The sequence below is a fragment of the Panicum virgatum genome, chromosome 7N, assembly GCF_016808335.1.
Source record: "Panicum virgatum strain AP13 chromosome 7N, P.virgatum_v5, whole genome shotgun sequence".
NCBI classification, from domain to species: domain Eukaryota; kingdom Viridiplantae; phylum Streptophyta; class Magnoliopsida; order Poales; family Poaceae; genus Panicum; species Panicum virgatum.
In genome coordinates this window covers 40,142,981-40,164,791 of record NC_053151.1, presented here as the reverse complement: position 1 = coordinate 40,164,791, position 21,811 = coordinate 40,142,981, and the positions used below count along the sequence as shown (strand labels likewise).

The following is a 21,811-nucleotide window of genomic DNA, read 5'->3' as shown; positions in this document are numbered from 1 at the left end:
CCTAACGTGGCTCCGTCTAAACAATCATAATAAGCACAAAAACTTGGCAAATTAGGGCGGTTGGTCGGCCAAGATCAGCCACAAAACACGATCAGAATTTGAATTATCAATCTTGTGGTGATCATTGCACACCGCCCATAATATTGTAATGCACAATTGAGGCAGGGCACCAGGTCATTAGCGCCTTAGGATGAGTATTTAAGGGCACTAACCACAAGGAACTCCTCGCATTAGATAAGGCAGCCGTCTCCTCTGAATAGCAACCCAAGGCCTCCTCTACTACTGTCAGAGAGAAGCAGAGAAGCAGGGGAAAAGATGGTGAAGCTTGCATTTGGAAGCTTAGGCGACTCTTTCAGCGCCGCCTCCCTCAAGGCCTATGTCGCCGAGTTCATCGCCACGCTCCTCTTCGTGTTCGCCGGCGTCGGCTCCGCCATTGCCTACTGTGAGCTGCTTCTTCCATCTCAAATACTCCTCCTCTCAAATCTCATTTCACACCACGCCTACTAGTACGTGACGATCGATCATCCTGCTCTACCTCATTGTTAACCGAGAATTCGCCCCGTGCAGCGCAATTGACAAAGGGCGGCGCGCTCGACCCTGCCGGCCTGGTGGCCATCGCCATCGCCCATGCGTTCGCGCTGTTCGTCGGTGTCTCCATGGCCGCCAATATCTCCGGCGGGCACCTGAACCCCGCCGTCACCTTCGGCCTCGCCGTCGGCGGCCACATCACCATCCTCACCGGCATCTTCTACTGGGTCGCCCAGCTGCTCGGCGCCTCCGTGGCGTGCCTTCTCCTGCAGTTCGTCACCCACGGAAAGGTTCAGTCTTGGCGCACGCTACGACAGCTGTTCTCCTCCTCCTCCTCCTCCTCCTCCTCACTGAAGCACACCTTCCGAAAAGGAAAAGCTGATCGAAGTGCTTGCTATCGTGCGTGTGCAGGCCATCCCGACGCACGGCGTGTCCGGCATCAGCGAGATCGAGGGCGTGGTGATGGAGATCGTGATCACCTTCGCGCTGGTGTACACCGTGTACGCCACCGCGGCCGACCCGAAGAAGGGTTCCCTGGGCACCATCGCCCCCATTGCCATCGGCTTCATCGTGGGCGCCAACATCCTGGCCGCCGGGCCCTTCAGCGGCGGCTCCATGAACCCGGCCCGCTCCTTCGGCCCCGCCGTGGCGGCCGGCAACTTCGCCGGCAACTGGGTCTACTGGGTCGGCCCGCTCATCGGCGGCGGCCTCGCCGGGCTCGTCTACGGCGACGTGTTCATCGCCTCCTACCAGCCCGTCGGCCAGCAGGAGTACCCATGAGCAGCACACAAAGCCCTGGCCCACCATCCATCGTGCCAATTCCGTCGTCGTCGTCGTCGTCACCACCTCGCCTCCTCGTCCTGTGATTATGTTCGGTCTCCTTTGCATTTCCCTTTTGGATTTCACCAACGAAGATGCATGCCAACAACTTGTATGAGAACCGTTCGATCTATATACACACGTACGGTTCAACGTTCCCAAGTACATATTCTGCACGTGCGACAACATGAATGTGTGCACGTGATTAATTTTGTTACACACGAGTATACGCATACGTGTATACATACGCCGCCGCAGCACGGCCACGGCCAGGGCTCAACGGGCGTGTGAACTCGGAACGGACGCGCGCGCGCGCGGCAGCAACCGCCGGGAACTACCCCATGAGGCGCCGTTTCACTCTACGGACGCGCCCCTCCCCCTCGCTTTAAAGTCGAGATCCCGTGCGGGGAATCTGAGCGCGCACTACACTGATCGGAGCAGTTCGTGGAGACAAAACAACTTCTCTGCCATGGCGTCGTCGTCCTCCACCAACCTCGTGGCCCACCTGAGTCGCAGCGTCTCGGCGGCGTCCCTCCGCTCGTACTGCGCCGAGTTCATCTCCACCTTCCTCTTCGTCTTCACCGCCGTCGGCTCCGCCATCTCCGCCCGTACGTGGACGAGTAGTTTCGCTTGCTCTCGCCGCGCGCGCGCGCTCATTGATGGTTTTCGCGCGTTATTGTTGGCTGCATTGTGGGCGGCTGTCGGTTGACGAGTCTCGCGCGGGATGTGCTGTGCATTGGCAGGGATGGCGACGCCCAAGGGGAGCGCCCCCGACGCGGCGTCGCTGGTGGCGACCGCCGTGGCGCAGGCGTTCGGGCTCTTCGCCGCGGTGCTGATCGCCGCCGACGTCTCCGGCGGGCACGCCAACCCGGCCGTCACGTTCGCCCTCGCCCTCGGCGGGCACGTCGGCGCCGCGAGCGCCGTCTTCTACTGGGCGTCGCAGATGCTCGGCGCCACCTTCGCCTGCCTCGTCCTCCACTACATCTCCGCCGGCCAGGCCGTGCCGACGACGGGGATCGACGTGCACATGACCGGGTTCGGCGCGGCGATCATCGAGGGCGTGCTGACGTTCATGCTGGTGTACACGGTGCACGTAGCCGGCGACCTCCGCGCGGGCGGCGGCGGCGGCGGGAAGCGGCGGGGGTTCGCGGCGACGGCGCTGGGGGCGCTGGCGGTGGGGCTGGTGACGGGCGCGTGCGTGCTGTCGGCGGGGTCGCTGACGGGCGCGTCCATGAACCCGGCGCGCTCGTTCGGGCCGGCCGTCGTCAGCGGGGACTACAAGAACCAGGCCGTGTACTGGGCCGGGCCCATGATCGGCGCGGCCGTCGCGGCGCTGGCGCACCAGGTCCTGGCCTGCCCCCCGGACGCCGCCGCCGGGTCGTCGCGGCACGGGAACGTGGAGACGGTGGTGGTCTGACGCCTGACGACATGGGAGCGTCCATCCTGTCGTGGTGGACGTAGAGGCGTCTCTCTCTGTCTATGTGTAGTTGTGTTGGACTCGTATGTGCTGATCGAACTTGTGTGTAGTTTTCTAGGTTTGCAATTGTGTGATCGTTGCTGTAGCAGTTTATCTAGATAACATAGGGAACAATGTTCAGTTCAGTTGGATTGACGATGTTGATAATAATAATTGACTCGTACGTGCCAATGTTGGCTACGGAGGAATCCGCGAAGAGCATCAACTTGACCGCCGCGACAGCGACGCACGCTGGAGTCCTCTCCATCCGGTCCGGCCGCTGCCCCGCACGCGCGGGCAAATGCGGCTGGGAGTTGTCGCCAGGGAAAGGTGGGTTCTGATGCGCGGAGGGACGGAGTCAGGAAGTTGATTTTTTTTATTATTAAAGAGGACTAATTATATAAATTTATATAAAAATTTAATCAAAATTTAAATTTCTAATGTAAATTTGAGAACCAGAGGGCCAGGCCCTGTCCGCCCCTGGCGGTGGCCTGCCGGGCCCGTTGCTTGGATGCCGCGCTCTCTTCTCTTCTGGATCCACGGAAAATCTTCACTGCCCGATTTCAAAAATGAAAATGTAACGGCGTGATCATTATAAAGTGGGCAGGGCATATAATAGTAAGATTATTATTAACAAAAACACGAACACCTAATACGGCACGGCGGTGCTATTCAAACTACTGATACTCCATATTGCTTCTTCAAAACGAAAACTACAGCTGACAGTGCCTCATTGGTACTTTATATTTATATAAGCTGTTGGCGAGATCACGCAACACACACAGTTTTCTTCCACAAAATAAAAGGAAAGATAGGCTGACCTCAGATCATATCGCTGGCCTCATATTATTACTTCATTGGCAAGAAACTAGTAGACGATTGTAGTTAAAAAGCCCGAACGTTATGCTAAAAAATGGTACCGTCAAAAATAGATAATCGCGATGTTGCCTTTACGGTTGGCCGGACGCAAGAAAAATTACTGTCAATCCGTCCGACCCCCCGCACATGGTGGGACCCGCTCTTTTCTCTACTCTTTGAGCCTGGAACCTTATCACTTCCGAGATCCACTCGTCTCCTCTCTTTTCTCTCTATCTCTTTTCTCTCTCTGAGCGTGGCAGGCGGCGGAGGGCGCAGAGCGGCAGCGACCCCCCCCCGGCGGAGCGGCGACGACCTTTCTTGCCCGAGCTCGCGGCCAGGGGCGGGGGCGGCGCGGCGAGGTGGTGCGGAGCTGAGCGGCGCGGTTGGGCAGACGCAGCGCGCGGTGCAGCACGCTCCCTGGGCCTCGCCGGCGGCGGCAGCCCAGGCGCTCGCCCCCGGCGGCGGCACAACGATGCGGCGGCGGTAGGGTTTTGTTTTTTTTCTGTTTTTCGTTTTTATTTTTTTATTCAAAACATTTTTTTCTTTAAAATTTTTTCTGTTGAATTTTTTTAATTTGTTCGTACAACTTTTTTCGATTTTTTTCTCTTGAAGGTTCCCTGTTTCCTATTTTTTTTTCAAAAATATTTCTGCTCTCCAATTTTTTTCTTTGATTTTCCATCTTAAATTTTTTCCTCAAATTTTTCTCTCTAAAATTTTTCTCGTCAAAATTTTCTGTCTTTTTTTCTCAAAAATTTTTTCTCTGAAAAAATTTCTTGAAATCAGAAAACGACAAAAAACTGACTAAAATAGGAAAAAAAGAACGTCGGAAAATCGACTGTACGCAGCTCCTCCGTACGGTTGACCGTAAAATAGCCACACCCGTAGATAATTCCGTACTGAGTTAATAAGTGGTTAGGCTATATTCATATGCTTTTGTGTATGATGAATAGTATTTGCGAAATAAATTATTTCACTGAGTTAAAGAGTTGAATGAATAATTCAAGTTATTTTAGGGTTTATTTATAATTCTAAAGTGTGTAGCTAATACAAGAATTTGGTGTAGTTGAGATAGCTGCCAGGATTCAAATATGTGAAGAAACTGCCTTAGTGCAGCCGCAAGCTAAGTGTCATTGGGGAAGAGCTAGCAGACCAGAATTTAGATACTGGTTCATCACAGTTAATACCTCTCCGTATTATTAGATTCAAATATGTGATACGTCCTCACTTAAAGCTGCAAACTATACTACTACATTACTACTAATCTCTATGAATTAAGAAATGCATCTACTCTAGTAGATCTTTTGTGACACTGTTTATTTATTTCCAACGAGAGAGTGAATGTAACGTGCAAGTGCAATGTAGTACACTTTTTTACGAAAATAGATGATGTTCGGTCCCGTATAAAGAGAAAACCTGTAAAGCAAAGTACATTCTATCCGTCAGATTCGAGAATAAACGGCAGCCATCTCCCGTCATCAGTTTCTTTTATAAAAAAGCTAGGTTTTTTTCTCTAATAAATATCCAGGGACCGAATCTGCGACAGCGTATTGTAGTATTTTAACCGACAAAACCCTCGTTCCAAGTTCCAACGAGGTCGCCACCACAACAACAGCATCGAAGGAGGCTGAGGCGAGACGCATCGGAGGGGAGAGGATGGTGGTTTACGTAGTGCACACGAGGAGGGGGAGAAGGAGAGCGGGCGAGAACGTCGTCCGCCTCGCCTCCAGCAGCGCCGCCGCGCCGGCCTTCCCCTCCAGCCCTCCTCCGCCGTCGCCTGCCGCTCGCTCTCGCGCGGCGGGGGCCTCCCGCTGCGCGCCATGTCGCCGCCTCCCCCGTACTCGATCCGCGGCTCCGCCTCGTCCTGGGACTCTCGCTCGCTGCGCAGCGACGGCGAGGAGGACTGGGAGGAGGTCGTCGCCGCCGGGGCGAGGGCTGCCCCCGGCTCCCGCGGGGAGCCGACGGAGGAGCAGGGGGTTGTTTTCGGGGCCCCGCCCACCGAAGACGAGGTCCACGCCGCCGTGGCCAGCATCAAACAGTAAGATTCTAGCTAGCTAGGGCCTTTGGATTATCAGATTAGATTGGTTTAAGATCGGAAATTGTCAGGTGTCACTGCATACTTTAGGCTATGCTTAGTTCGTGAAATTTTTTGGATTTGAGTACTGCAGCACTTTCGTTGTTATTTGGCAATTAATGTCTAATCATAAACTAATTAATTTTAAAATATTCATCTCGTCATTTACAATTGAACTGTTATTTTTTTCAACTGCGCATGTATTTGAAGATTCGATGTGACGGGTAGTGTAGGAAATTTTTTGGCAACTAAATAGAGCATGGTAGTTTTTACAGAACTACATGGCGAAATTTCCCGTGAGTTGCAATTTATTTTGCACGAATTTGCAAATTTAGTCATGCATAAGTTAGCGTGCCCCAAATCACTCCCGTGAGTTGCAATTTATTTTGCACGAATTTGCAAATTTAGTCATGCATAAGTTAGCGTGCCAACTCTGTGTTTGTTTCGTGTATCCTTCAAATTGTTACGCGCTGCGTTGCCATCAAGATGTGCAATACCACGTCAAGCGTTTGGATTGGGTGTCCAATTTATTTTTTTCCCGCTAAGTGGGGCGAATTGCTTTGTTATTGCCTCTAGTTATAGAGCTTCTTATCCTTCTTATCCTGTTTAGTGAAGAAGTTGTCATCAATATTATCTAGAGCATGTAACCTTAAATTCATTCTGTGTGACATGATTGTTATACCTAAGCAAACTAACTATTTAACTATTTGATCCCTGCAGGGTGTTTGATAATTTTTCTGCCGTGGACTCTGATGGGCCTGAGCTAGCGCTTGCATTGCCCATCTCAGGGCACCCTTCATTTGGGATATTTGAGAATCACTTTGCTATAGAATCTGATGCATTAGATGTCAGATCATATGAATGGAGTGAAACTGAATGGAGTGAAACTGCTCATAAATCAAGTGCTCAACTTTTGACAAAGGTGACAAAGGAACATAAGAGTGTATTGGATGCAGTCCGCCTATTGAACGAAAACACTTCCCTTCAGGTTAATATGGCTAGACTTTATTCTTGACTATTCTTGACGTCTAGCAAACTTAATTTGGTGCCAGAAAATATTGACACATTACTAGCAGCCGTTGAAATATACTATCTGCGCTAGTTTTCCTGCTGAACAGTGACATCCTTCATGCAGAAAATGGTCGTGGCCTTGTCAACTGACAAGGCTGTATGGCAAGCTGTGACGAATAACGAGGTGGTACAAGAATTCTAGAGATCCTTCGAAGATGGTATGTGACAGATTCTGCCTTTTGTATCTTGGTATGGGTAACCAAACATCTAGCTAATTCAGCATCATTAAAAGATCATTGTTAAAACGCACAAATAAAATAATCCATTTAGAAGTTGGAGTTTTTCTTAATACGTTGGATAAATTTGCATCATCTTTTTATTTTTACGTTGGATGAATCTGTATCATCTTTTCATTCCATGTTCATCCCATGTTAATCTGTTTTTAGTTATCAGCAGCCTGCCCACCCATTTAGTTATGTGGGACTCCTGGGTGGATCTTTATCTGATGCAACTTATCTCTCTTTTCAGCCAAGGAGACTAATAAGGAAAGCTCTACCGCTCCTGTTCAGCCAAGGAGACTAATAAGGAAAGCTCTACCGCTCCTGGATTCATTATGTGGGTCCTGGAAAACACCCAATCAAAAATCAAGGAATTTTTTGAGAAAATAATTGGGCTTGTGAATTTGTTGTTTCAAACTGGGGACAAGGACTACGACAGATACTGTAGAGTCGAGTGATTTGGGGAAATTTCTGGAGCCACACACAACGATCCCTCTCGGTTCCTTTCCATATATTTGTGTACCTTTTACAATTTAGTCCTTCCAAGATTACACAATTACACACACTCTCTTATACACATACATCAACACTCCCCCTCAAGATGGGTGATAAATATCTATCATCCCCATCTTGCTACAGGCTAATACACAATCTTTAACTCCTAATCCCTTTGTTAAACAGTCTGCTACCTGTTCGCTTGAAGTCACAAAATCCAACTTAAGAGTCCCATCATCCAATCGTTTCTTGATAAAGAAGCGATCGATGTCCACATGCTTGGTTCTGTCATGCTGAACAGGATTGGTTGCAATGCTAAGCGCTGACTTATTGTCGCACCAAAGTTTCAGAGTGCCTTTCATTAGTTTTAGTTCAGATAACAAGTTTTTCACCCATAACATCTCACTAAGGCATACTGACATAGCTCTGAACTCTGCTTCTGCAGTTGATCGAGATACTACTGGTTGTTTTTTGCTTCTCCATGCCACTAGATTTCCCCCAACAAAGGTGCAGTAACCAGATGTCGATCTTCTATCATCAAGACAACTAGCCCAGTCTGCATCACAATAACCTTCCACTTCTAAATGGCCATTTCTCTTGAACCATAACCCCTTTCCTGGACTACTTTTCAAGTATCGCAAGATCCTGTAGACCGCATCCAAATGGCCGCTTCTTGGGTCATGCATATAGCGACTCACAATACTTACAGCATACGTTATATCAGGTCTTGTATGACATAAATAGATCAACCGTCCCACAAGTCTCTGATATCTTTCTTTGTCTACAGGGTCTCCATATTCTGCACATATCTTGTGATTTTGTTCAATAGGGGTAGAAGCTGGGCGACATCCAAGCATACCTGTTTCATCTAGCAGATCAAGTACATATCTGCGCTGTGAAAGAACAATTCCCCTAGGAGATCTTGCTATTTCAATGCCCAGAAAATATCGAAGTTGTCCCAAATCCTTCACTTCAAATTCCTTGCTTAGATTCCTCTTTAGTCGAGTTATCTCCAAAGTGTCATCACCAGTGATAATCATATCATCCACATACACTGCAAGAATAGTGACATGACCTCTAGAATGATGATAAAACACAGTGTGATCACTATTGCACTGTTTGTATCCCATGTTACACATTGCTCGCCTTAATCGATCAAACCAAGCCCTTGGTGACTGCTTTAAACCATACAATGACTTCTTCAACTTCAACACTTTGCCCTTAGTCTGATCAGTAGCAAATCCTGGTGGAATTTCCATATAGACTTCCTCTCGGAGATCTCCATGCAAGAAAGCATTTTTAATATCTAACTGATATAATGGCCAATCATAAACAACTGCACAAGAGATTAATGTCCTCACTGTGCTCATTTTTGCAACTGGTGCGAACGTCTCATCGTAATCAATTCCATAAGTCTGACAATACCCTTTTGCAACTAGTCTAGCTTTGTACCTCTCTACTTTCCCATCAGGATTTTGTTTTACTGTAAATACCCATTTGCAACCGACAACCTTCTTACCTATAGGGAGAGGTACAAGATCCCAAGTTTTGTTCTTTTCTAGAGCAGCTAATTCTTCAAGCATGGCCTCTTTCCATTTTGGATTATGTTTTGCTTCCTTCCAATCTTTAGGAATTTGCACTAATTGCAATGAGGCTAGAAATGATTTATATGAAGGGGATAAAGAAGCATATGAAACATAGTTACTAATATCATCCTCAAATCCATACCTTGGCCGAGGCACTCCTGCATTAATCCGTGTAGATTTTCGCAATGCAATGGGCAAGTCATCTGATAAAGGATGATCAAGCTCAACTTCCGGTGATGAAGGCACATTAATTATCTCCTGGGTACTGTCATGTATTGGAGGTGGTGGTGCCACCTCTGTTGCCTCTGCCGGAGATCTATACTCCCTTCTTGTATATACCTTTGAAAAATATCTATCATGTTGCCTCCCATCTTCAAAGTTCCTATCTTGAGAAGAGATTGATTCATTATTAACCCCTTCCACTCTCATTTCCTGAGAAGCTGAAGTACTTATCACTCCTTCTATTTTTGATTGTTTCTCAACTGAGTCACTCTGAACATTCTTACTCTCCCCCTCACGAGTAACTTCATCCACACTAGGAGATTCAAGTATAGCAAATAGATCACTCAGATCTGATCTTTCTCCATAAAAAGGAATTGATTCTCTAAAAGTGACATCCATACTCACAAACATACGATGTTCAGATGGGCTCCAACATTTATATCCTTTTTGCCCACATGAGTACCCAACAAATATACATTTGATAGCTTGGGGATCCAATTTCCCTACAGAAGGTCTGTGATCCCTCACAAAGCAAGTGCATCCAAAAACTTTTGGTGCAACAATAAATTCATTTTTCCCGAAGAGCATTTCACATGGAGTTTTCATACCAAGCACTCTTGATGGCATGCGGTTAATAAGATGAGTCGCGGTCATAACCGCTTCACTCCATAAGAACTTAGGTACATTCATTGTGTACATGAGTGACCTGGTCACCTCTAGTAGATGGCGATTCTTTCTTTCTGCTACTCCATTTTGTGGGGGTGTATCAGGACAAGATGTCTGGTGTAATATCCCTTCTTTAGAAAGAAAGGTTCTAAATTCATTATTCAAATATTCTGTCCCATTATCAGTTCTAATAATTTGAACATGAGTATTGAACTGATTCCTTACACATGCATAGAAGTCCTTAAAACAATTTAATACCTCACTTTTGTGCTTCATAAGATATAACCATGTGAAACGGGAATAACAATCAATGAAGGTAACAAAATATTTCATTCCACTCACTGAAACAACAGGAGAAGTCCACACATCTGAGTGGATCAACATGAAAGGATTCACACTCCGTAGTCCTCTACTCACGTAGGAGGCTCTCGTGTGTTTCCCAAATTCACAAGCATCACATACTAATTTTCGTTTGTCTACCTTGCACATTTCATCATGAAACATTCTACTCATAACATCAAAAGATATATGCCCCAACCGACAGTGCAAAAGCATTACCTTCGCCTCCTCTTCACTAGCTACTGTTGTGAGAGCTAGACATATTGCTTCATCGGTCTTCCTTCTATCAAGAAACCAGAGTCCATTATTTCGAACTCCAGTCCCAAGTCTCTTTCCAGTCTTCCTTTCCTGAATTAGACAATTTTCACGATCAAGGGAAACCCGACAGTCCATCTGATCAACTAATGAACTTATTGAGACCAAATTAACTGGAAAGGAAGGAACATATAACACTGATGATAATGTTATGGATGGAGTGCATTTCACCGTGCCAACCCCTCTGATGGGTTGGGATGTTCCATCGGCGGTTTGAATTGTCTCTTTATAAGAATGTGGATATGGTATATATGATGCAAATTCATTTGGCGTGCCCGTGACATGTTTGGATGCACCCGAATCTAATATCCAACTCGAATTAAGTTTTTTTGTGGTTACCAAAGCATTGTTCCTCATACCTGAATCAGAATGAACAAGATTGGCAACATTACCAAATGAGGTTGACACTGCTCTTTGATCATCATATTTTGAGTTACTCTTGTTCTCTCTTAGCTTCTTCAACTCTTCTAACTCTGCAACTGGAATTGTGACCAAATCTGATGCAGTTTCCTCAGGCATAGCAAAGTTAGCTCTATAGCCTCTCCTTCCCCCACGGTATCCACCTCCCCTCGATGTACCTCTATCACTACCTCTCCCCCTTCCACGATGAGACCTTTGTGGTTGAGGGCAAATACGACTCAGATGACCTCTCTCACCACAATTATAGCATATTCTGGTTTCATGTGATTCTGCCACCACAAACGCTGGCTGAGGCAGAGATGGAGCATTCCCTTTCATTACTTTCAGCCTACTCTCTTCTTGTGCCATAGCAGCTATGGCTTCCTCCAGGCTAGGAAGACTAGATTGATGGAACATAGCAGCACGCCTTCCCTCAAATTCTGAGCTTAATCCTCTCAAAAACTGAAGAACTCTCCTTTTTTCCACATACTTCTTCACCCATGCCACACATTCTGGGTGTGGTAACTCAATAGGCTCGTAGTGATCTAGATCAGCCCATAATCGCTTCAACTCAGCAACATAAGCCATTAGAGGCAACTCTCCCTGTTTCAGATGATAGATTCTATCTTCTGTTTCTGCCATTAACATAACATTCCCACTGCCTGAGTACATTTTTGATACAGCTTCCCACATTCCAGAAGCACTAGTGATAGTATCTACAGATGCGGCAATTGTTGGAGACATTGAACTTAATAACCAAACAGCCACCAGAGAGTTAGTAGCATCCCAGTTTTTCCATTCATTACTTGATTTATCCTTTGGCTCGGCCATTTCCCCATTAATATAGCTCTCAAGCTTCTTAGCCTTCAAAAACAACAATGCCCGTCTAGACCAAGCCAAATAATTTTTTATGCCTTCCAACTTGATGTCAATTGGTGGCAATTCCAACTTCTGGACTGCATCCATGTGTGGCACAATTTCCTTGCTAGAAGATGGAGCCTCATCCTTCTTTGTTGTAAGCAGTTCCACCAGTTTCCCTAGGACCTGCTCAATGCCCTGATTTTCCCCCATTGTTCAGCTGCAACTACAATTTCTCTGCTTCAAACGCTTAATCTCCACTAGTAGCAGCAAACCGACACCAAATCTGCAGAGACCTCTCCCTTGCCTTCCTCCAAATCACAGATGAAGCACACAACACCTGCAACTCACACCTGCACAGCCCCTCACAAGCTCTACACCTCCACGCGCAGCACCAGTCACTCCGCTGCCTTCCTTCAATCCCAACCGGGCAGCCAACAGCAGCAGCCAGCCTCTCCCTGTCTATCTCCAGCACACAAGTACCCCCTGAACAACCACACGCTCTCCCTCCAATCCACCACACAGCTCGAGCTTCCGTCAGGTTGATCCGCGATTCGCCTCCTTGCGTGGCTGCTCGCCCGGGATCACGCCCCCTCCGCGCTCGCGACTTCCCAGGCTCCCGGCACGCTCACCGATGCTCCTCGACCGGCGTCCGGCTGCCCCGCTGCTCTGCGTCACCTGCGCCGCCTCCGTCCGGCGCCTCACCACCAACCTGAACCGCTGCCTGCTGCTTTGCTCCGGCGCCGCGCCTCTGCTTGCTGCCGCGCCTGCGCCTCGACCGGCTCTGACACCATGTAGAGTCGAGTGATTTGGGGAAATTTCTGGAGCCACACACAACGATCCCTCTCGGTTCCTTCCCATATATTTGTGTACCTTTTACAATTTAGTCCTTCCAAGATTACACAATTACACACACTCTCTTATACACATACATCAACAGATACATATCTGATGATGTAGTGAGGATGTCCTTCATGCTCTCTGTGTTTGTCTTTGTCTTCATCGTGGTAACTATAGCTCGTATACACTGATGAGCACAACAATTCGCCGATTTCGCATTCTAGTGATTTCTTAGTTTTGTAATTTTTGTACAGGATTAGTTTTAGAATTAGTCCTATCGTGTGAGTTATTTATGTCTTAAACATCAAGTTTGCTTCTTTTCAGTTTAAAGCTGTGGTGAGGGTTGCTAAAGAAAGTATAAATATTTACATATTTATATTCATGTCAACACTTGCACAGACTTTTACATAGTATTCTGTATTTCGGTTGTATCTCGGTTTGCTTGAGCAAGTGTCAACTGCTCCTGGCCTTCTACTGTCAACTGCTCCTGGCCTGGCTACTGTTAGATTGGATGCTTAGTGTCATTCATCTGCCCAGAACCCATGGAATCCCATTGGGAAGGTCAGGTGTTTGGGCACCTCAAGTTTTGCCACCACAGCATTGCTTTCCCCGATCTTCCTTGCGTCCAGCACCACCAGATGACACCTGTGATCAGATACTGCGTACTGCAAAGAAGCAAGCGAAACAAGACGAAGCAATAAGCAAGCGAAACAACAATCAGCATTTATCCGTGTTGGTGTGCTTGGATGGAAATGCTGAACATACCTCTACTAGCAGAACATAGCCGTCGTCTTCCTCCCTACCGCCGGTGGGCACGAAAACCGGCTCACCGACGAACTTGCGCCCCGCCACCGACCACAGCCGCGCTGACCCATCCGAGACGTCCACCTTCACCACGCTGTCGAAGGGGAAAAACGGGAGGAATCTCCGTGAACCGGAGGCAGCGCCGGAGTAGACGAACCGGTTCCTCCGGTTGGCGAAGCTCGGGTTGATCGCCGGGAAGTCCGCCGGCCTGGTCCACTGGTCGGACAATCTCCTGACGGAGCATTCCCGGCACGCCCCTCCCTTGTCGAGGTCGATTGACACCTGCGTTCGATCATTGGACGCCAGGTACAGTACAAGCGATCCTTGTCAGTATGTCAGCTGTCGCTGCAAACAAAACTCCTCGCACATCGACATCATGGATGGATCGATCGAAAGGCGCCAAATCAGATCGTGTTTGGTCACCTGAACAAGGCGGGGCAGCAACTCCCTGCCCTTTGCGGCGTTCATGAAGGCCGGGTCCAGCTTCTTGTTCATCCAGTTGTAGCCAAACATCCGGTGGAAGTGGAACCACTGGTAGGAGCAGCCGGACATGTGGAGCCGCAGGGTGGTGCCGCCCCGGGCGTCCGGCTCCTCGAAGGCGTTGCCGACGTGCACGGACCACATCTGCGGCGGCGCCTCGACGGGCACGCTCCAGTCGCGGCCGCCGGCCTCGGCCTCCGGCGAGCGCGGCAGCAGGTACACCGGCGTCGACTGCCGGCTCGGGTCCACGGCGAGCGCCGCGATCATCGGGTGCGTGCCCGTCAGCGCCATCAGCGACCCTGTTGGCCCGGCCCCCAGACGCCATTCACGTGATGAAGCACGCCGCCAAAATCCAAATGACACTAACTAGCCTCTGAGCGACTAAAAAAAATGTCTAATCCGAGCCGTACCGGGGACGTCGAGCTTGATCCGGTTGCCGAGGAGGACGTAGTGTTTGTCCGTGAAGGTCCAGTCGTGGATCATCAGGTGGTCCGGCAACACGAACTCCCGCTTCTGCACCAGCGCGAAGTCGGCGTCGAACTCTGCGTCGTCGTCGTCAATGTCAGTGATCGAGCAGGTGGTGTGAAGATTTGCGCGAGGTGCTGACCGTAGAAAGTGAAGTTGGAGCGGGGGAGGAGCATGTCCTCGGCGTTGCAGGCCACCATCAGCAGCCGGTTCCGCTCGGGGTCGATCTTGTAGTGCGCCAGCAGCCTCCTGGCCGGCATGCGGAAGACACCTGCGGGAGCCACGCGCGCGCACAAACGTCAGGTCCGGTCTGGTGTGCCACCGCACGCCGAGGTGGTGACGGTACAGACCACTGAGGACCGGGCGCAGCAGGCGCGCGGCCACGTCGATGGCTGCCTCCTGCAGCCACGGCCGCCGGCGCCGATGACGCTCCGCCGCATCGCCGTCTGGTGCCGCCCCGCCGGCGCCGAGGCCGAGGATGTCGAAGGGGCCGAGGGTCTCGAGCGTCCGCGGGTGGAGCTCGTACGGCTCGCCGCCCTCCCAGAGGCAGAGAACGCGGCCGCCCCAGCGCAGGACGCTGGTGTTGGCCACGTTCTTCATCACCTTGACGTTGCCCACCCGGGCGCCGCCCTGCAGCACCGAGAAGGGGCCCCGGTGCGTGAACCGCCACGACGCGGCGCCCGCGTCGTGCTCCTCCCGCTTGGCCGCCGTCTCCACGTACCGAGCCGAGTAGCGCGCGCCCTCGCCGGCGCCGCCGAAGCGGAAGGCGCGGAGGTAGCCGTGGCCGTCGAGCGGGTGGACGGTGGAGCCGTGGTCGTCGGTGAACATCCCGGGCCCCGCGAGGTAGTAGGTGCCGGCGGGGAAGTCCGGCGGGATCGCGCCCTCGGCGACGCGGAGCGCCACGGGGTCGCGGCACTCGGCGCGCTGCGACCGGAAGAGGAGGTTGTAGTCCCAGAACGCCGCGGACAGCGAGTCCATCGCCGCCGCCGCGGCCCCGGATGCGGGGGTGGCTCGGACCGCGCGGACGCCGCCGCGCGAGCAGCGGCGAGGCGGCGGCGCGCGGTGGTGGCGTGGGTGGTGGTGGTGGTGCAGGACGGCGTGCGTGGCGGCGATGGTGTGTGGAGACATGTTTGGTTGTGTGCGTGCTGCGACGTGTCGCCTTGGGTCTGCGCGAGCCGTGGAAGGGTCGCGGGGGTCCTTGATATATCGTGTCGGGTTTGCCGGAGGCGATGACAACAACTTAGCTAGCTATCCATTCCAGCGGCGAAGACATGTGTACAAGTACGCGAAGCGAAGGAGAGAGGAGAGGCGTTGGTCCGTCGCTTCACGGAGCTAGAGCTGGAGAGCGAAAGACAGGTTGGAGTAGCTGTTCCGTGGCCATTCGATCGAGATCGGCCGATGGGAAAGAATTCATCAAGAATACTACAGGCGTTGTGTTGTGCGCCGGGCGTGCGGTCTCGATCGGTCGCTGGCCACAGAGTGCCCAGTGGCTCGCTTGCTGGTGTTTGGCGCCTGGTTAAATTTGGCAGGAGGGTTCGTTTCAAAAAAAAAAAGCTGGGTTGGATCTCGTGACGTGGGCGCTTAACAAAAATTAATGGCAGGATACCCTGTTGCATAAATGGATTATTAGGAAGCGGTGCTGTGTGAACGGCATCTTATTTGAAAGTTGAAAGGCATCGAGGGGCGTTTTTTGGAGGTTTTTGGCGTGGGAATCCTTGCCGTTCGGGAGTGGAATCCAAGGGCGGGTTTCGTTTGCCGCTGGCATCATCGTGGCGCCTGCCGCCTGGGATCGCCCATCGCTCACTGCCGCTGCTCAGTGGTCGTTCCGACGAGAGCCCACCGGCCGGTTTGCCCGCGAAGGCCGCGATGATAACCCGAGCTGTCGTCACCAGACAAGTGGGCGATGCTAACAGCCGGCACGGCCACGTTTGATCTGGGACGGGAAAACGTGCTGTGAATGTGAGCGCCGCTAAGTTTGTTGCCGGCCGGAGGGCGCTGCGGGGGGACGAGAACAGGGCCGGTGGGCCGGACGGAGCTGATCGATCAGGGGGCCAGCACACCGTTCGCTTTCGTCTCCTCGCCCATTCATCTGCCAACAAGGCAAGAACTAGAATAATGGACACGGCACGGGGAGAGGTTTTAAAAGGGTTTGTCACTGTAACAATAAAACAAGGGGCTTGGGTCGAGTGCTTAAGCACAGCAGACGCACAGGCAGCACTAAAAATATGCATGAGGCACGAGAAAAAGGCAGTAGACATGGGCAGCAATAGCACGATGGGGGAACAGATTCGGCAACAACCGCTGAATGCGAGAATGGGTGGAGCTCCCCGCTTTTCTCGAAGCATCATGGCATCTATACTGACGTCCGAGATCCGGTGCTGTGGCCACTGCCACGTCAAGGACTGCACGCCGTCGTTGGCGATCCTGTTCCCCGGCCGACGACCCAGACGAGATGCTACAGTACAGTGATAAACAGCAGCACACTGCACACAATACTCCGGCCGGGTACACATCACATGCTTGCAGCGCAGTGCCTATTGCCACTGCACGGGATCAAATTGATGACGTGTTCATTCAAATACCTAGGGCTAGGAGGTGTCCTCACGGCAACGGGTCAGCCAGGCCAGGACTCAGAAATGTGCTGCGAGCCGGCAGAAAGTTTCCACGAGTGCGCGGTCAAGAACCAAAAGGCAGGCATCCGCATCCCACGTCGTCCATTGGATCCAAGTGGAGTTTTCTGCAAGACTGTTGTGATCTTTGTGATCCACCACCTCAGGTTTCGCAACAATCCTTGCGACTGCGAGTAGCACAAATGGGGCTTGATGTAGTGGTGGTGCCATGTCAAAGTCTTTTCTCCAATCCATAGCCCCGCAAGTCGGCACCAACTAATGCAACAGGGCTAACTATTCGTAGAATTTATGGGTAACTAACTAGTGTAACCTCTGTACCAACCAATGCAACTGTGTGTAACCTGTAACTTCGATTGGCACTACAACTTTACTCTGAATGTTGCAGAAAAATGGAATCTTTATGCTTTCGGACATGGATTTGTCATTTGCCGTCACAACCTTTGTTTTATGTTTACAAAGCAAACACAGCAGTAGCAAGTGGGCCAATGAACACAGGAGCTCGACAAGAGCCAAGACCTCAAGAACGTCAAGATTGAACCGGCTGAACAAGACTCAGGCCAGGCGTATGTACTAGTTTAGTCACCGGCCAACATAGTTTATTTTATTTCTGAACCACCACTTTCCGGTTTCCACGACTTAACCATGAAATGCACTCCAGAGTTACATTCCTTGAAGCCATGATTCCGATTCAATATTTAAAGGAGTGGAGTAATCAGATGCTTAACATCAATGCTAGAAAACCATTTCGAAGTAAAATATAGATGTTCAGATCAACCCATAGGAACCATGGAACAATATACAAAATAAAATATGCACGACAAAAAAAAAAGCAATTGCCAAGTTGAGACACCTGTGCATGGGCTGCTGCATTTGAACAGGTCAAAAATGCCAGTCAAGGAAATTTTATCATCCTGACTCCAAGGTACTATCAGAGATATGCTTTGTTATGCGTTCTAGGCCAGCAGTCCACAGGTCAATTTCAAATTTCTTACGAGTGGAATCTCTTTAGCCACTACTGGGAAAAAGGAAAAAAAACAATCTCTTTAGCCACATTAGGAGATTTCTCGAATAAAATCCCTCTAAAGAAAAGGGTGGCATGCAGCTTACTCATAAGAATTCTCGTGATGTGATTGAGAGCATAGTATCTCCTTGTGCAAAAGACTGGAGTAGTTTCATTAAATTTAGCAGGTTTATTTTGGATATAAACTTGATAAAGTTCTCATTTTCCCAATTTAAATTTGGTTTCTTCAACTGGTGTCTCTTGCTGAAAGTAGCCATACACAATAGCAAACGTCAAAGCAAAGATGAATGACTGTCATACAGCCCAAAAGGGTAGCATGGAGGCAATGATCAATTGATCACATCATTTGATCAACATCAATAGTTAGAAGGGTCTTTTTCCTGAAGCACAAGGCCTTCCAAAGTACACAGGCATTGAGTGGACTATAAGGTATACATGCTAATTTCACACAAGTACAACTATTTGTGCATAAAAACAACCTTTAGGATCAGTTACATAAAACTAAACAACTTGAAGCATCCATGTCACATATGCAAGCCACACAAGTTATGTGTGGACCCACGTGTCAATTTGTGGTTGTGTGGCTTATAGGTGAGTCCATGCGATGTTGTAAATTTGTGAAACATAAAAGTTGTATTAACGAGAAACTGATCCTGAAAGTTGTACTAGTTCTTCGATAGCTACACAGACGGTTGTAGTTCTGTGAAATTAACTCATGTTAAATTGATTGACAAAATTACAGATTACAGATGGGCACTCTTTTGGTCCTCATTTTCACCATCTATTTATCTCTGATGTATTATCTAGTGAGTTGCTGAAATAATGATGTTCAAGTTCATGTTACTTACAAGCATCAAATCATCAAGTATAGTCAACTGAGGATGGCAGTATGGTGGTGCCTCAAGGACAACAGATGGTGGGCAGAAGAGCAGAACTGAAACATTTCATTAGGTGCCTTTAGACCAATTCTGTTCAGGCATATACTATAGTTATGTCAAATTTACATATATAACAGATTCACAAATCAAGCATTTATAAAAGGCTATCCAATTGCTGTCTCAGACGCAAAGCAAACACCTTATTTTGCAAACTTAATCTTCAATTGAACTTACTGAAAACACCTCTCTCTGTTTACATGCGTCTTCTCTGTTCTCTCATTCAAGGAAAACACTAACTAGTCCAAGCATCATATCACTTCCCATGATGTCTGCAGCTAATATGTACTCCCTCCATTCCAAAATGTAGGTCGTTTTGGCTTTTCTAGATTCATAGTGTTTGCTATGCATCTAGATATAACATGTGTCTAGGTACATAGCAAAATATATGAATCTAGAAAAGTCAAAACAACCTACTTTTTAAAACGGAGGGAGTATTACATAGTTACAGCCTTTGTAGGCCAATCTCATAAAAAGTTTCATTTGAAATTTTGAATGCAGCACAACAAATACTACTTCATTTGAATAGATTTTAAACTTAATTGATCAAATTTACTAAACAAACTACACGATCTCTACATCTTCTCAACTAGAAGCCAGCGAAGTCACAAATAAATGGGCGCAAGACAACCTCAACCAAACTAATTTTCTCACAATGTGAGTAATGCATTCTTATTGCAATCTTGAGTCAAGTCTACATTACCATAAAATACATGGCTAAGAGCAGAGAGACGCAAGAAAATACCACAAGTCATAACCACCTCAGCCAGTGATCATGGTGCCAGTACCCTCATCTGTGAGAATCTCAAGCAGTAGCGAGTGTGGAACGCGCCCATCAATGATACTCGCAGTGTGCACACCTTGTGCGAGGGCTCGCACGCAGCATTCCACCTTGGGTATCATTCCACCTGCCACCTTCCCGTCGGCCACCATCTGTCGCACCCCGGCGATGTCAATCTCCTTCACCAGGCTCCCCGGATCATTACGGTCCGCCAGTATCCCAGACACATCCGTGAGCAGCAGCAGCTTCTCGGCGCCCACGGCAGCGGCGATCTCCCCGGCCGCCGTATCGGCATTGATATTGTAGGCCTGCCCAGTCTCGTCGGCGGCCACGGTGGCGATGACCGGGATATGTCCCGAGGCAACGATGGGGTGGAGGACGGTGGCGTCGACGCGCGCGACCTCGCCGACGAACCCGAGGGCCGCGGCGTTGGGGGACGGGCGCGCGGTGATGAGGCAGGCGTCCTTGCCGCAGAGGCCGACGGCGGTGCCCCCCTCGAGGTTGATGAGGGAGACGAGGTTCTTGTTGACCTTGCCGACGAGCACCATCTCGACGACCTCCATGGTGAGCGCGTCCGTGACGCGGAGGCCGTCGCGGAACTGCGGCTCGACGCCGACGCGGAGCAGCCAGGAGTTGATCTCGGGCCCCCCGCCGTGGACGAGCACGGGGCGGAGGCCGACGCAGGAGAGGAGGACGAGGTCGCGGATCACGGACGCCTGGAGCTCCGGCGTCTTCATCGCGGCGCCGCCGTACTTGACCACCACCGTCTTGCCCTTGAAGCGCTGGATGAAGGGGAGCGCCTCCGAGAGCACGTCCACTCGGCTAAGCCCGGCGGAGACGCGGAGGCGGCCGCGACGGGCGGCGCGGGCGGCGAGGGGCCTGGCATGGCTGGAGCTGGGAGCGGGGTTGGAGGGCGGCGCGGACGGGAGGAGCGGGTTGGAGACTTGGGGTTTGGTGAGGAGCATGGCTGCGTTGGCGGTGTTCGACGAAATGCCTCTGACTGGGGGGTTTCTTGTAGGGTTTCCCTTGTCCGGCCCGTTTTCATCGGCGATTTCCCCTACCCACGGCCCATTCTACGCTTCTCTCCTCTTCATCTCTCTTTTTTCTTTTTTTTCCCTCCCGCCGGTCAAATCTAGATGGGCCAGTAAGTGTCGCGGCACAAAGGCCTAGACAGCCCTAGGCAACACACTCACTTCCCTCCCCGTGCTGGGCCAACTGAGAGGTCTGCGCGCCATGATGATGAGGCCCAGCCGTAACACCAGATTTGTATATTAATTATAATCCCAGTAAAAGATTTGTATGAACAATCCAAACTTTTCCAAAGTAAAACATGATCCAGTACGTAAACCATTTTGTCTCTTGCGGATGCTCAAATTCTGGTTTCCATAGTGTAGTGTATTTACTGCGTTAACCCTCCTCGCTGTTTCCTGGCATCCCCCGGTCTTGGGTTTTTGGATCCTCTCCTCGCTGTGCTTGTGCGAAAGCAGATCTATCTCTTGGCCATTCGCGCCACACAAACCAAAAGCAACGCTTGCCCGCTCCCTCCTCTTTGTCGTACGAACTCGATCCTCGCCGACCTGCGACGCACCCATTTCCTTCCGCGACATCTGACTTTTGGGGTGGCCCTATTCCCATCAGCAAAGGCAGAGACGTTGACAACCATCGCCACGTTGCTTTCGGAAAAAAACAACAACTAAAGGGCCGTCGCAGCCGTTTAGCTAGATGCACAGTGCCCTACGACCTTTGTGGTGTGTGGTGGCAGGTTGGTGGCGAGCGCACGATCGAGCATATGGATTAGTCCTTTTGCTCGTTCCATTTTTCGCATTCCCATCGCCTGTTCCTGCTCTTCGCTCGCAATCGCCATGGCATTCTCTCGTACGCGTTGACGCCCTGACGCTCTCGGAAACGAAGCAGCGGTCGTTGCGGGCCGGGTGTCCCCTGACGGGTCGCGGTC

The 21,811-nt window shown here is 50.2% G+C and overlaps 5 protein-coding genes across 5 annotated transcripts; 2 read left to right on the top strand and 3 right to left on the bottom strand.

Moving 5' to 3' along the window:
- Nucleotides 1–227: 227 nt before the first annotated feature.
- LOC120684021 (aquaporin TIP2-3) lies at nucleotides 228–1,512 on the top strand. Its single transcript, XM_039966106.1, has 3 exons — nucleotides 228–442; nucleotides 568–818; nucleotides 940–1,512. The coding sequence occupies exons 1-3, from the start codon at nucleotides 316–318 to the stop codon at nucleotides 1,306–1,308; spliced, it is 747 nt and encodes a 248-aa protein (XP_039822040.1). The 5' UTR covers nucleotides 228–315; the 3' UTR covers nucleotides 1,309–1,512.
- Nucleotides 1,513–1,788: 276 nt separating this feature from the next.
- LOC120680858 (probable aquaporin TIP5-1) lies at nucleotides 1,789–2,987 on the top strand. Its single transcript, XM_039962440.1, has 2 exons — nucleotides 1,789–1,955; nucleotides 2,091–2,987. Exons 1-2 carry the CDS (start codon nucleotides 1,817–1,819, stop codon nucleotides 2,762–2,764), a joined length of 813 nt encoding a protein of 270 aa, XP_039818374.1. The 5' UTR covers nucleotides 1,789–1,816; the 3' UTR covers nucleotides 2,765–2,987.
- Nucleotides 2,988–10,301: 7,314 nt separating this feature from the next.
- LOC120683501 lies at nucleotides 10,302–12,826 on the bottom strand. Its single transcript, XM_039965576.1, has 2 exons — nucleotides 11,004–12,826; nucleotides 10,302–10,677 (listed from the first exon to the last, which is right to left on the bottom strand). Exons 1-2 carry the CDS (start codon nucleotides 12,112–12,114, stop codon nucleotides 10,634–10,636), a joined length of 1,155 nt encoding a protein of 384 aa, XP_039821510.1. The 5' UTR covers nucleotides 12,115–12,826; the 3' UTR covers nucleotides 10,302–10,633.
- A 232-nt stretch (nucleotides 12,827–13,058) lies between these two features.
- LOC120683500 (carotenoid cleavage dioxygenase 7, chloroplastic-like) lies at nucleotides 13,059–15,646 on the bottom strand. Its single transcript, XM_039965575.1, has 6 exons — nucleotides 14,841–15,646; nucleotides 14,633–14,761; nucleotides 14,436–14,567; nucleotides 13,969–14,324; nucleotides 13,507–13,827; nucleotides 13,059–13,406 (listed from the first exon to the last, which is right to left on the bottom strand). The coding sequence occupies exons 1-6, from the start codon at nucleotides 15,616–15,618 to the stop codon at nucleotides 13,263–13,265; spliced, it is 1,860 nt and encodes a 619-aa protein (XP_039821509.1). The 5' UTR covers nucleotides 15,619–15,646; the 3' UTR covers nucleotides 13,059–13,262.
- Nucleotides 15,647–19,708: 4,062 nt separating this feature from the next.
- LOC120683440 (acetylglutamate kinase-like) lies at nucleotides 19,709–20,863 on the bottom strand. Its single transcript, XM_039965522.1, has one exon. The coding sequence runs from the start codon at nucleotides 20,820–20,822 to the stop codon at nucleotides 19,839–19,841; it is 984 nt and encodes a 327-aa protein (XP_039821456.1). The 5' UTR covers nucleotides 20,823–20,863; the 3' UTR covers nucleotides 19,709–19,838.
- Nucleotides 20,864–21,811: the final 948 nt, after the last annotated feature.

Coding starts and splice junctions, on each gene's coding strand:
- LOC120684021 (XM_039966106.1), top strand. CDS start 316: ATGGTGAAGCTTGCATTTGGAAGCTTAGGCGACTCTTTCAGCGCCGCC. Junction 443..567: donor CGGCTCCGCCATTGCCTACT/GTGAGCTGCTTC, acceptor CGCCCCGTGCAG/CGCAATTGACAAAGGGCGGC. Junction 819..939: donor AGTTCGTCACCCACGGAAAG/GTTCAGTCTTGG, acceptor GTGCGTGTGCAG/GCCATCCCGACGCACGGCGT.
- LOC120680858 (XM_039962440.1), top strand. CDS start 1,817: ATGGCGTCGTCGTCCTCCACCAACCTCGTGGCCCACCTGAGTCGCAGC. Junction 1,956..2,090: donor CGGCTCCGCCATCTCCGCCC/GTACGTGGACGA, acceptor GTGCATTGGCAG/GGATGGCGACGCCCAAGGGG.
- LOC120683501 (XM_039965576.1), bottom strand. CDS start 12,114: ATGGGGGAAAATCAGGGCATTGAGCAGGTCCTAGGGAAACTGGTGGAA. Junction 10,678..11,003: donor TCTTGTTCATTCTGATTCAG/GTATGAGGAACA, acceptor TGTCTAATTCAG/GAAAGGAAGACTGGAAAGAG.
- LOC120683500 (XM_039965575.1), bottom strand. CDS start 15,618: ATGTCTCCACACACCATCGCCGCCACGCACGCCGTCCTGCACCACCAC. Junction 14,762..14,840: donor GCTGCGCCCGGTCCTCAGTG/GTCTGTACCGTC, acceptor TGGCTCCCGCAG/GTGTCTTCCGCATGCCGGCC. Junction 13,407..13,506: donor GCTATGTTCTGCTAGTAGAG/GTATGTTCAGCA, acceptor GCTTCTTTGCAG/TACGCAGTATCTGATCACAG.
- LOC120683440 (XM_039965522.1), bottom strand. CDS start 20,822: ATGCTCCTCACCAAACCCCAAGTCTCCAACCCGCTCCTCCCGTCCGCG.